At 38.2% G+C, this 14,559-nt stretch overlaps 1 protein-coding gene across 2 annotated transcripts in view; it reads left to right on the top strand.

Annotated features, from left to right (window-relative positions):
• The window catches only part of lmo3 (LIM domain only 3), a 54,596-nt gene extending 43,018 nt beyond the window's left edge, over positions 1 to 11,578 (top strand). The window contains exons 3-4 of one of the 2 annotated variants that reach the window (XM_007541088.2): positions 6,852 to 6,977; positions 11,172 to 11,578. In XM_007541088.2, coding sequence (XP_007541150.1) covers positions 6,852 to 6,977; positions 11,172 to 11,277 — 232 coding nt within the window. In that variant the 3' untranslated portion in view covers positions 11,278 to 11,578. The remainder of the gene's footprint in view (positions 1 to 6,851; positions 6,978 to 11,171) is intronic. The other variant, XM_016665471.1, reaches the window with a different exon arrangement.
• The last annotated feature ends 2,981 nt before the right edge of the window (positions 11,579 to 14,559 follow it).

Genomic DNA, 14,559 nt, shown 5'->3' with positions numbered 1-14,559 from the left:
TTTCGTTTGATGTGCTTATGTCCCTCCACAGTCACTGCTTGTTGAGAATGGGCGACATGTGTTGCCTGAAACACTCTGGGGCTGCAGGACCGCCACATATTTGGCTGTCACTTCCATTCTGCAGGCATGTGAGAGGATGATAACAGAAACCCTGCTGTGAGACACACATCGAGGTGCAGTATCGGCCCCTCTCAGCCTCACAATCTTTGCCAAACACTGGTTTGGTCTGGTTTCACAGTTATCTGGTCTTAAACCAATATACTGACACACACACAGAGCCAGTGTGTGGTAACAAAGACGAAAACAAAGGAACACAAAAATCCTCACGCTTAGTTTGGTATTGTGACATGAGAGAGGTTAAAACAGCTGCATCCTAACTATTTATGCATCACTCCATTTTCTATGCCCAACATATCCTGCTCAGTGTGACGAGGTGGGGGGTATACACTGTAGGGGCTCCCAGTCCAATGCATGGCTGACACAGAGATATATGAAACTAGCAACCTGAAATGCCTTGTCTCTCCAATGTACCTCTTTCAAGGTTTTGTGTGTTTGTAAATAAATAATAAGGTTTTGACACAAGAAAACCAGTAAAACCCTAATCCTAAAAAAATTACATATTTGATTGGGAAACTGAACTAGACGAACACCCATGTAAGGTTACCAACAGAAGGCAGCGTAGCAGAAGGAAGATAGCCCAACAACATTGCGCTAAAACAATAGCAATGTTGAGAACTGCAGCCAGAATACTGAAAAAAAAAAAAACATTAAGACAGACTAGGACTGATTATGAAGATGTTAACACTATCTGGCATATGAGGGAGTTGATGTTGGAATGATACGTTAATAAAATCAGTATTATTGAAACTCCTGGAGCAGCAGCCATTTTTACAGTTTGCTCCTGAACTCTGCCAGTGAATGTCTGTTGGCCTTCTTTGTTAATATAAGAAGACTGGGTGAAGCCATTGGAGTCAAATTAAATAATATTAAATTCAATTTATTTTTATTGCACCAATTTACAACGTATCATCTCAAGGCACTTTATAGTAAAGTTAATTCAATCCAGTCATACATCCAAACAATGCAGTCAAGTTTACTTGACCCAATTATCTTTACCCAAACTCATCCAAACCCTACATATGTCCCTTCTTATTTATTCCTGTTCATATCTGTGTGGTGATAAAAAGCATAACTCAGAGAAAATCTTTAAGCATAATTCATACCTCCTGATTCTGCTGCCCAGGTGACATGATTTTCATCATCTGAACTCGTCTACAAGGGTCCGCTCAATGTCTCTGTGAATGTCTGTGACCAATCCTTTGGATTTGTGTGTGTGTGTGTGTGTGTGTGTGTGTGTATGAAGCGTTGCTTTAGTTGAAGTGGGCAGCTTCAGCCAGGCCTTCATTAGTATCCCTTGTTAATGAAGCAAAATGGCAATGAGGTTCAGGAACAAATGAGCTAAAAACATGTCTCAGCCTGGGAGAGTGGCTGGCTGGAGCTGCTGCAGCATGGAGTGCAGACGGGGCAGAGCAGAATGTAGAAAACAGTATGTTAAAATCCTGACTGGTTAGTGTCAGTCCTGCTTACAGCTGTTGATATTGAGGTGATGAGAGGTCCCAGTTCCGAGTATAACATGTGGAATAACAGGGTTACCTGTGTCACTGTTAGAACCTTCCCGTTGGCTTGGCTTTTCTTTTAAAACTCAGAAGGTGTTTTTTGTTTGTTTTTTTTTTCTTAAAGTGTCAGTTGTTTTAAAAATTTTCAGTTTGCACATGGGCACATTCTCTGATTTCATAAAGTCAGTCAAGCAATTAGCATTCCATCTGTAGAGCAAAACTGCTCTGGTGCATGTAGGCAAGCCACTTCGCCATATTTCATTCCTGATATGCTGAAAATATAGAATTTTGGATTTTGGATTAAAATCTTGAATTAGGGACAATAACTAGCTAACTAGAAGTAGCAGAAGTAGCCATAAACAGGTTGGGGAGAAACCTTCAAACTGATATTTAAGTGAAACATTTCACTGCTGTGCTGCCTTTGCTGCCTCACGAGTGAGTTTCACTAAAACATTGATAGGAAAAATAATTGATGTACTTCCCTATATTATCACCTTCTTCTCATAATAGATCCCATAATTCCTTGTTAGGACAGATCGGTGTTTGGGTGTAGATGAGGGCTGGTGGATCTGGCAGCCTCATAAGTGAGGGCAGTCAAGGAGAAAAATTGTATCCCAGTGACAATTCCCAGGTCATGCCTGTGGTAATTGAAATAACTTTGACTCTTGAGTTGTTTAATCATTGACAATCTCATGAATGGTGAAGAGGGACTAATTACATCTGCCCCTCCCCAACTTCCCTTAAGAATTTGACTATCTGGTCAAATTGACTTCTTAGATCAAATTCTAATGTAATGCTGCTCATATCTGTTCTGCTATATTGCTTCTGGATCTTTTTACAGATGGACAGGTTAAGCCTTCTCTACTTTCCATGTAGAACACCAGCATTGTTCCAAGCATGGTTAATAACACAATAGTTCCATTAAAAAAGCCGATGAGAGATGTGACAAATCATTTGTCTGTTATTAACCCTGAGTCTGTAATTATGCAAATTGCCATAGATTTTCCCTTGATGCTTTAAAGTGTGATCTGGGGCTTGTTCTCTGCATGCCGGGCAGACGGGAGAATGGTCATGCATTACTGAACTTGCCACATTCATCATGTTGACTGATGGCACAGGGAGTCAGTCCCCGGGTCCTGGTGGTTAATGTAGTGGGTAATTAACTGTCATTTGCCTAGTAATAGGACGATGATCAATGGTTTGTGAGGAAACAAATTCTAATACAGAAGCTGATGAATGCATGCCGAGGCTGGAGCAATTTATGTGGCAGGCAAGACAGGAGGTGAGGGCTGGGCAAAAGAAACGGAGCACGCAGCTTCCAGCAGACCTTCTTCTTTCTCTAGCTTCTGCTTCTGTCTGAGCAGTTTACACATACAAGTCTTCACTGATTGGCCCTTTTTGTTAAAGATTGTCCAATAACCTGTTTTTGTTTCTTATTTTACTAAATCACAATGATAAAGATGTATTCTGTTTTCAAATCACCATGCTAAAGGTAAATAAATGCAGATTGTGACGCAGCACGCCAGACATAGAAGCAGGTGAGTCCATGGGCAGCTGTGGTTCACTGGGAAGATAAGGCATCTGGTAATGTGAAGTTTGTGGGTTTGATTCCAGCTTCCCTGTATGAGCAAGACACAAAACCTAGAGTGGCTTTGTGAGTGAGTTTGGTGAATGTGCTTCCAAATGTAAAAGAGCTTTGAACTGTAAGTAGGTATGAATAGAAAATGGCACAGAAGGCATTGTACATTACAGCTTGATTTGCCACTGGTGAGTGTCACTACAGAAACCCTCAAATATATCTCAGCTTCGTCAAGCTGTTTTATCAATTACAGAAGAGATTTGAACTATGAGGACTCACCACTGCTCCTTTCTGTTTGGAAAGTCCTAAACTGTGGATGTTACTAAGCAACACACTGCAGAGTCCCTCAGTATGGATCTAGGGGAAGCCGGGGTAAGTTGGGCCACCTGTAGTCCAGCACACCTGAATGGCTGAATGACCTCCTATTTTATTTTATTTTACTTTTGATATTTTCACTTTTCACTTTTGACAGCTCTTTAAAACTAGATAAACAAGTAGTTCTGTCGTTAAATCGAGTTTCTACCACCTTCGGCTTTTAGCAAAAGTTAAATCTTACTTCTGTTTTAAGGACTCTGAAGGACTTATCCATGCCTTCATAACAACTCGTCTGGATTACTGCAACTCTTTATATAGAGGGTTGGATAAATCACAGATTCAGCGACTTCAAATGATCCAGAATGCAGCAGCATGGCTTCTTACAGGAACCAGGAAGCATGACCATATAAGGCCAACTCTGGGATCTTTACACTGGCTGCCTGTCTTTTATCAAATAGATTTTAAGATTCTTTTGTTAACTTTTAAAGTTTTAAATGGGTTAGGCCCCCCTCCCCCCTTATCTTCGGGACCTTTTAAAATTCCGGTCTGTGTCCAGAACTTTATGGTCAAATAATCAGTTATTACTGACAGTTCCTCGGACTCGACTTAAGAGGAAAGGAGATCAAGCTTTTTCTGTTGCTGCTCCTGTTTTATGGAATAACTTACCTTTCCAGATTAGATCTGCCCACAGCCTGGATCATTTTAAATCACTTCTTAAAACTCATTTTTACTCTTTGGCATTTAATTGACGTATTGTTGTGTTCTGTTTTGTCATTTGTGTTGTTGTTTTTGTACAGCACTTTGGTGCAGTTTTATATCTGTTGTAAAGTGCTATATAAATAAATTTGACATTGACATTGATATAAAAGTAAAATAATCCAACTGGGGAAATTCAGTTGATTGAACTTAACCTGTAGAGAGAACCTGTAAATATTTCAAACCTAAAGTATTTAAGGTTTGAAATATTTTAGCTTTGTTTGCTGGTGGGTCAGCATGCATTAAAGGAGCGTCTTGCACCCCCTGCCTGGCCATTTGTGATAAATTTGACCACCTCTTGTTCTCAGAGTTTTTTGCATTTATATATTGAATAAAAATCTATAATTTATACAAGTACATAAGTTACATTTTTACCTGTTAATTTTTACCATTGAACTACTTCTCCCATCCACCCATGTCTTAAGATTTGTCCCATATTGTGTTGAGTTTTGCTAACAATGATAATTGTGTCTGGATTTCTGAAGGTAAAATCCATCTCCTCTAGGTTACATCCTCTCTGGAGGTTAATAACCAGGCCTGACTATCCCACATCCTGCGATCATTTATCAATTGGTGTTCTCTACAGGCTCTGAGCTGCATGCAGTTTTGTCATTTTAACACAGGTTGTGAAAAGAGCCTCAAGAACTTTGCTTAATAGCTTATTTTGCTTTATGATTTTGTTATGTTATTTCTGCCACTGGCTGCTGGATCCAGGTTGCTGTTTAGTAACAGGCCCCTGTAGTCAGTGAATGTTTCACAATGTGCATGCAGCAGTGAAAGCAATGTTCCATCTTCTTCTATGATGCCAACTGTAGCTCACACGCTCAAAGAATAAAAATAAATAAATAAATAATAATATAATAATAATTAATAATAGGATTCCATTTGGTGTGTTGTGGTCTGTGAATAAAAATCATGTTTAATTGGGGCCTAAAACATAAGACAATTTCAAATGATGTAAGATATTCTTAATTGTTTCTAACTAAAGTCTTGACGTATGCCAGTTTTGAGTGGTACATTTATTGTTTTGAAATTTAAAAAAAAAAAGACACTTTTGAAAATGTGTTTTTACAGCTATTATTATGAAGAAAATATGAACTGTGGGAAAATATGAACTGTGGGATAATGCTGTTGATTATTTTGGAAGGAATGCTTCAGCATTCCTACAAGCTACGGTTGATTGTTTTTAGTCTAGAAGTTACCAGAAAATCACCTGGTTAAACACCAAGTTACAGTACATCTGGACATATTCACACTTTTCCTCATTTTATTAGGTTGCAGCCTTATTCAAAATGCCATCCATCCATCCATCCATCCACTCACCCACCCATCCATCCATCCATCCATCCATTCATCCATCCATCCATCCATCCATCCATCCATCCATCCACCATGTGAACACATTTATCATTGCAAGTTGTGAGGAGAGCTGGTGCTTATCTCCAGTGGTCTATTCCAAATTGTATTAAATTAATCTCTTTCCTTAAAATTCTGCTCTTAAATGCTCCATTGTGACGGTGTGGATTTTTTTGAGTGTTTTGCAAATTTATTAAAAATAGAAAATCAAAAAGTCACATTTACGAACATATTCTTAGCCTTTGCTTAATACTATGTTGATCTCCCTATGGCAGCTCAGTTGTTTTTGAATCTGAGCCAGCAGCTCAGCTCACCTCTGTTGAAGCAGTTTGGTCCGTTCTCCTCTGCAGTTCTTCTGAAGCTCCATCAGGTTGGATGGATGGCGTCTGTTGGCCATCTTCAGATCTCTTCAGAGATTTTCAGTCAGGTCCCAGTCTGGACTTTGGCTTGGCCTTCCAGGATGTCCACAGAGAGGTTCTGACGCCTCTCCTTTGGGTTGTTCTGCTGAACAAATGAAGCGTCACTCCAGTCTGAGGCCAAGACGCTCTGCAGCAGGTTTTCATTCAGGATGTCTCCATTGCTGCATTCATCTTTCTATCCATCTATCTATCTATCTTTCTATCTGACTAACACTTCCTGTTGCTGTGGGACCTTATAGAGACAGGTGTGAATCTTTACAGGTTAAGTTCAATCAACTGAATTTACCACAGATGGATTCATTTAAACTGTAGGAACATCTCAGGGATGATCAGTGAATTTAAGTAAAGACTGTGAATATTTACATAAATGTGATTTATTCTGTTTTCTACTTTTAGTAAATTTCCAAATGACTGAAAATGTTTTTTTTTGTTTTTTTTTTTTGTTTTTTTTCCCATATTGTCATGATGGATCATTTGTATGTAGAAATGTGAGGAAAGAGATTCATTTGTTACAATTTGGAAAAAGGCTGTTGCATAACAAAATGTGAAAAAGTGAAGCGCTGTGCAGATGTTCCAGATGTATGTTGAATGATTATTCAAGAAGATAACCACTTAATCATTACAAGTGATTGTTTAATTAATTCTAATTGATCTTGTGATGAATTCAGTTTTTTTTCCACATGATTAGTAAGCTTTGAAACTTATCTGATAATGCTCTTTCTGTCTTGGAATAATTAAGACATTTTTAATGTTTTCTGTATTTTGTATTGTTTTGGATTAAATCATATCTTGTTTGTCTTTGTGGTTCAGGTTGTTTGGTGTAACAGGAAACTGCGCAGCCTGCAGCAAGCTAATTCCAGCCTTTGAGATGGTGATGAGGGCAAAAGAAAATGTCTATCACCTGGACTGCTTTGCATGCCAGCTCTGCAATCAAAGGTAAGTTGCTACATGGACTGTGTTCCTCCCACCCATCCTCACATGCTGATATAGGCCAGGAAGAACTGGGGCACCAATGAACAAACCAGCAGGACAGATCGAATTCAATTCATTCAGTTGTTTTTTCTATTACCAGATATTCTCTCCACAATGACATCATCTGATAACAAATTATTTAAATTACATTTGAACTGTTCATTCTTACAGTTCTTAATTGCTCGCAGTGTTTAGAAGAACAGGAATCATGAAACGTATTTTATTTCTAAATCAACATCTGTGATGTCATCAGTGAGGGCTGGATTGTGTTGATCTTCATAGGCTCTCAGCCAAAAGTCAAAGAGTTGCGTCTGGATGTTGTGTGTCTGTTTGGGATCATTTAAGACTGATTTCTTGAAATACTATTGCCAGAAATATACTGATATTAATGAATCTATGGTGTTGAACCAGGATTATAGAGAGAAAAGGTTTGCTTAAAGGAAGGCCATAATTTAGAAACGAGACATTCACTATTTAATATTCTTGATTTGATGTGGTTTATTTATTTGAAAGGAGATTAAGGACCAGCATAATTTAATAAAAGCTATGATAGTTCATGAATTTAAAAAGCCAGAATTAGCCAAAAGGCTATTTTTTGGTAACACTTTATTTGAAGGGGTGTGCATAAGACTGACATGACACTGTCATAAACATGACATAACACCTGTCATGAACATGAAGAAGTCTTTATGAATGTTTATGACAGTTGTCATGAAGTGTCATTCGGTAAATAATGACACTTTTAATGCAAAGTTGCTCCAAAAGTTGCATTAAAAGTCCATTAAAAGTGCCAACTTTGCATGATTTTGTAAATCATGACAGTTTAATGCAAAGTTGGCATTTTTAATGGACTTTCAATGCAACTTTTAGAGCAACTTTGCATTAAAAGTGTCATTATTTACCGAATAACACTTCATGACAACTGTCATAAACATTCATAAAGACTTCTTTATGTTCATGACAGGTGTTATATCATGTTCATGACAGGTGTTATGTCATGTTTACGACAGTGTCATGTCAATCTTATGCTAGGGTTGCCACCTTTCAGAAATTAAAATAAGGGACCAGTCCCTATATATGTAAAGCTGGGGCGGGCTGTGGCGGGCTGTGGCGGCGTGTCGGTTAGTGTGTAGTACCCAAAATATCTCAGAATATAGTGGGCACAATATCGCAACACCAACACCGTGAGTCAAACAATGACTGGGGCAGCCTACTTTATGAAGTACTCAGGGACCACTTCTTTATTATTACTCATACACATTTGTAGAATAGGGAACAAATCGCGTCCCATATTGGTTCAATACGGGACGCTACGTTTAACAGCCAATTACGGGACGATTCCGTATTTTACGGGACGGGTGGCAACCCTATCTTATACACACTTCAAATAAAGTCTTACTTATTTTTTTTACCTCTATTCCACAGGTAATGATTTTATAAAAACAATACAAGTGTGTAAGACACACATTTGGTAAGGACCTAATGTTGGACTTAACAGAACCTGACACATCAAGAAGACACGAAATCATTACTACAAAGAAAACAGAAACAATAGAATATAAACAATATATGACAGACACAATTTCTTTAGTGGTGACAGGTGCATGAATGAACATGTCAGTTTTTCCAATGTGTAATGGAAGCCTTATGTTGTTAATTATCTGATTTCATCATCTCTTCTTCCACCAGTCCAGCATTGGATAAGAATGTTAACATTTATTTATTAGCAATTAAAGCTATCATGCTTCCCTCTGCTGGCCCCCTGTGGAGGAAACATTTTCAGATAAGCCAGCTTCAAAGAGAAGAGAAAAGGAAAAGCTTCAACAGTTATGTTTCATTTCTTGTGCAGAAGAGACCCAACTTTCAATTCATTTTCCCCACTTTGTCCATAACATTAAGAAGGATGACTCATATTTGTAAAAATATAATTTACAGTGGACCGATATCTTACTTTATTATATCTGTTACTTTTGTTTTTAAATTGTCCAGAATCTGAGCATCCTCTACCTTAAAACCTTAAAAGTTGAACTCCTGCATTCTTAAATTCAAACACAGACAGCATATTGAGGCGATAGAGGACAGGGTGGAGGCGGCAGATATGAGGATCCGTCCTGTAAGCAGTTAGCCACAGATCAGCCCTGGGGACAGCTAATCAATGAAGCTGTCGCCCAGCCTCATCATCCAGCCCTGAAGAGCCGGAGGCCACGGAAGAGCTGGAGGGTCAAGGTCAGTGTAGATGGTGGCACAGGAAACCCAGCTGGGTGACAGCAAAAGGGAAAGGTCAGTGTTGATGACGGGAAAAACTTCACATAGGACAATTTGGATCCTCAGACTAATTCTGTTGAACACAACCAAACCTGTGCTGTTTGTCAGGAACAACAGCTTGTAACATTAAAAAATAATATATTTTAAACTGTGACATATGTACAGTGCAGTCTAAGATTTTAAAGCCTGTCATTGACATTCAGTTGTTAAACACTTCGTGGTTGGGATGATGTTGTCCATACACTAGTTGAAAGTCTTGTGGGGGGAAATATTGATTGCCAAACAGTGTCAGGTAAAAATCACTGTCAGGTTTATTAATACCATGCACAAGATATGAGAGTCACAAGATGAGACATTCATGAGTGAAAGCTTTTGATAAAGAAGGCACCACATCAAGATACAAATAAATGGATGGACAACAAAAACCCTCTACTTCTACCTATCAGACTAAAGAGGGTCTATTCAACACTCTTTTGGTTCTCAAACTTATTTTACTTATGTGGAAACTAAGCATCGCTCTGTCTTATGACAACTGGGTGAGAGAAGTTTTCTACTGGAAAATCTTTAGCTTTCACAGCTGTGTGAAGCTGACACTCATCGGCTCTGCCCACAAATTTATGGAGACCTGGAAACAATTTCTGTCTTTAGTAGCCACTACCACTTTGCTCCTTAATACAGAGGAAAACTATATTATCTGTGGGCCCTTTTATCCTATGTATTTATTTATTATTTGTATTTCTTTAATTATTATAAATGTTCCATAATTTTTAGCATTTGTTTATTTCTATTGAGTAGTCCTTCCTTCATTTATTTACTGTTGATTTTTCTTTTGTTATTTCCTGTCTGTTTTGGAACATGTGTGGGTGTGTTTGTGTATGTAGTGTTAGAGTGTGTGTACTTCCAGGGACTGGATGTCTCATTGTTAGTCTTGTGCTTGGACCTGGATCGTGGTGTGTTCAGGGTGGGTTGGGTTTATAGAGAAACCAGCTTCATTTTTTTCTCTCTGTATCTCTTATTTGAGATCATTGTGTTTTCATTGTCCTAATGATTAATAATGAATGTCAAGCTGTTAAATTCAATAAAGAAAGTTGAAATAAAAAATTTTGGAAAAGTTTGGACCCTTGAATGTTCAGCAGACATTTTATTTAAAGTTTTTAGCTCTAATATTTATCAAATTTCATCAGATTTTAGTGAAATCCTGAATGGTAAAATTTTATGCACACAAATACTTGTTTTTTTTCTTCTGTTTTTTTTTTTTCTTCTTCAGGAGGGCTTACAGAGAAAAAGATTTCAGGGATGCATCAGAGGGATAAATGTATATCATCAAAGTTTTAAAGCCTTCATTATTTCCTGGAACTTCCTGCACACTGTAGGTTTGTGCATACGTTGACAAAGATGTCTAACCTTAAACTGAAAGGTCTTTACTATCACAATTAATTAAATAAAATTCATGATTTATGGACATTGCAATCATTTAAAACTGGCGCAATCATTAGTGATCTTTTCAGAATAATAAAATAATGAAGGAAATAAATTCAACTCTTGTTCCCTCCGAAATAGAAGTGCTCAGTCGATCTGTGTAAACAGCAGAGAAATTCTCTGCCTCGCTTGGCTGTGAGCCTGACTACAACCAAAAACTTCCTGCAAGCTGGAATTAGAACCGACAGTATGACTGACCTGCAGAGAGAGTGAAGTAAAAATGTCACTTATGAAAGGTAGCATAATGCTACCAGTCATACACAGTGATTACAATCAAGGTCACAAAAGTTGAGGCTGAGTTAGCACCACCATCTGGCTAATATAGCAGTAACTCAGGTCCACTGTGGAGCATTAATGATGGGACTCATGCTTTGGTGATCATCTAAGTGCCTCCTGTCCTCTGCTTCTCTGCAGGTTTTGTGTGGGAGACAAATTTTTCCTGAAGAACAACATGATTCTCTGCCAGACTGATTATGAGGAGGGACTGATGAAGGAGGGCTATGCTCCACAAGTCCGCTGATGGTCCAATCAGGGGAGGAGGAAGAGCAGAAGTGAAATGAAGAGACTGAAGGAGAGCATGCAATCACACAACAAAATGCACTATTGCCTCCTGTCCAGGTTCTGTACCCAACATGTACATAAACTGGGACTCACTCCACTGTACAGAATGGCCATAAAGACAATGTGGCAAAAAAAAAAAGAAAAAAAAAGCTGGTGTAAATTCACGTTTGTATATTTCATTATTTCTCTCTGACGGATGCTGGCTCTCTTTACCTGACAAAGAATAAACTAACTTTGCCCTGAGAGTGATCGCTAACCAAGTTCTGTTCCTGGTTCAAAGTTTACTGGTTTCATTGTACTCGGTAACAGACAGCATCCCACCTGACTGTAGGATTCAAACACTTAAACTTGACACCAAGATTAGTTTATGCAAATCTGAATCACAGGTATTTATTTTTAAAAAACTTCACGACTAAACACTCTTTGTGGTTCATACACTGTGATCATTTAATAAGTTTAAAAACTGACCTTATCATCCTGCTCCTGTCTCAGGCTGCTGTCTATAATCCTCCTGAGAAAGTTCAAGTCAAATTTTTACTAGCTGTCAAATATTGTTTTGGTAAGATTCTGAAAACATTGAATAGAGTGCCTACTAAAACTTTTCACTCCTTTGGATGTGATACCTCTTTATTGTTCCTACAAATAAGTCATTATAAATAAAATAAATAAATCCTCCAATGTCAAAGTGAAAACTGATTTCTGCAAATAACATAACTAAAAACACCAGCAAATATACAGTGCAGGAGCACATATAGGCACTGAGCAGATGTGGCTTGTTTCTAATTTACACTGCGTCCGGCTCGGCTCCACCCCGGCTCGGCCTCAGCAGTGAATACACACCCATCACAGGCAGTGACAGCAGTTACACTGCGTCCAAAATGAAAACAGATTCGGAAGCCACAACAAGTCCAGTCAGTCTTCAGAAATCCCACCACTCCAACAGGAAGCTGCACTAGTACATCTGTATTTTCAAAATAATTCACAAAGACAGACTATTAGCTGTCTTTGTAATATCTTTGAAATAGCTATATTAATAAAAGAAAAATATTGTATAGATGGAAAGTTTTTGAATGCCTTTGGGATTCTCCTTCAGGGAAATTGTCATTTCTATCTCCTTTGAGTCCACAGTGGATGCAAACATTGTAAAGATACTAAAAACATGCAATAACAAAATTTGTAAAAATCATGCAAAAAATTAAAAACACACACCTCATCACATCCATACTCTCAAAATCTCAAAAACAGACTCCTCCACTCACATCCGTTTACATGTGAAGAAGTTCAATATATAAGAAGCCATTGTTTTGTCATGCTTGGAAATGTAAGAAATTTAAATCATCAAGAAGGAATATGTCACTAGTGAGAGGGGACACCAGGTTACTATGACTACACTGACTGTTGGTTCTTCACCAGTCAGAGCTTTCTGGAAGTTCCAATAAGAAAGACACTACTGAAGAAAAGTCAGAGTTTGCCAAAGTCATGAAGGAGTCTGCATGGCTAAATGGAAGAAAGTTCACTAAACATCACCACAAACACACTGTTCCCACTGTGACGCATGGTGGTTGCAGAATCATGCTGTGGGGATACTTCTTGGCAGCAGACTTGTGTCCTTCTAAAGGCCCAGTTAAAGTCCAGATGTGTCCCATAGAAAACTAGTGGCAGGTGTTTAAAAAGTTTGATCACCAAGCTGACAGCTGGAGCAGTTTATCTGGAAGAATGGAGGAGAAGTGCAGCCTGAGAGCCATCCACACAGAGAGCCAGCTGATAAATACACACTGAGAGGGTGGATATTAATGCAATCACTTCTTCTGTTGTCAGAAATCAGTTTTCACTTTGACATTAAAGTGAAAAGTTTTTTGTCAATTTGTAAAAGCAGTAAAACATCTAAGGGGTGAATTCTTTTTACAGGCAGTAAAATGTAACATTAAAGGCATCTGAAGAAAGGCTGAGTTTATTATAATTCATTTCAATAGTTTCTGTGATTTTTCACCTTCTCCTTTTTCATCAACGCCAGATTTAGAAACTTAAAGAAACTTAAGCTTTTAACGTTTTAACAGTCAAATATGTTTACAGAAGAGGATAAAGCAAAGCATTGTGTTCATTAAATCTGTACAATAATCACTGCATCTATGTGTTCATGGCCTCTGGGTGTAGAAGTTAATAACCAGGGGCCTCATGCATAAAGCGTGCGTGCGCACCAAAAATGTGCGGTCCCATATTTTATGCAAAAGTCGGCATGTATAAAAATTAACTTTGCGTCAAGGTTTGCGTAAATATACGCACACTTCTTCGCTGCCGTGAAAATGTGCGGCAGCCATGCAAACTCTTCTGTGGACGATATCAAACCACAAAGCGTCAAAACTCACCTAAATACACTGAAGTCTGACTACATTCGGTGTTATTTAGACCAAGAAGCACCAAACCGATGTTTTTCATGATTTTAATATTTTATTGCTTAAAGGTAAACGATGAAAATGAGCCGCGTTTATCCTCAGACAATAAGCTAACACGCACATAAAATAAAGAAAATAAAAATAGAAGTATGTGAAATCCTCGCTCGAATGTAAATAGTACTTTTCCTCAGTTTTTGTCTCATAAAGATGTAACACATTGGTCCATAGCCGAAGCACATGAATTGCATCTGCGGGGTAATTTAATTCTCACTAAAAAAAGAAAACGTGGTTGGATCAGCAGATTAACTCAAACCTGCTGATTAACAATAACCAACAGGTTTGATTATTTTTAAGGTGATCAAGGTGTGTATACAATCACACGTATAAGTAGCTGCGCAAAGGTGAGCAGCATAATTGTGGAGCCCTTTGGCTCTGGTAAAGAACATCCCCAATGGATGGATTCAGAGGGAGTTTGTTCAGAGATCATATTGATCTGCTGGGAAATGTTGATGATGGTTTATTAGCGTTTAGATTGCTCAGACTGATCATCCTGGATCTCTGAGCAAAACTTAAAGAAGGCGTGCGATCCAGCTGCAGCCATCCTTCAGTCGAGCCGCCCGCTTTGTGAATGCGCCTTATGGGCATAAAGCATCTTTATTCTGTAAATGTACGACTTATGCACACGATTCTACTATTTAGAATAAAAGTCCACTTTCCCCACTCAAAGGACTCTCTGACTCTGTCTTTAAATCCTGGCTGAACGCGCTACTGTTCAGACAGGCATTTGCACGATTTCTTTATTATTAATTATTATTATTATTATTATTATTATTATTATTATTATTATT

The sequence above is a fragment of the Poecilia formosa genome, unplaced genomic scaffold, assembly GCF_000485575.1.
Source record: "Poecilia formosa unplaced genomic scaffold, Poecilia_formosa-5.1.2 Scaffold587, whole genome shotgun sequence".
Taxonomy (NCBI): Eukaryota; Metazoa; Chordata; class Actinopteri; order Cyprinodontiformes; family Poeciliidae; genus Poecilia; species Poecilia formosa.
Note: the sequence above shows the minus strand (reverse complement) of the source record. Positions and strands in the feature narration are given on the sequence as shown.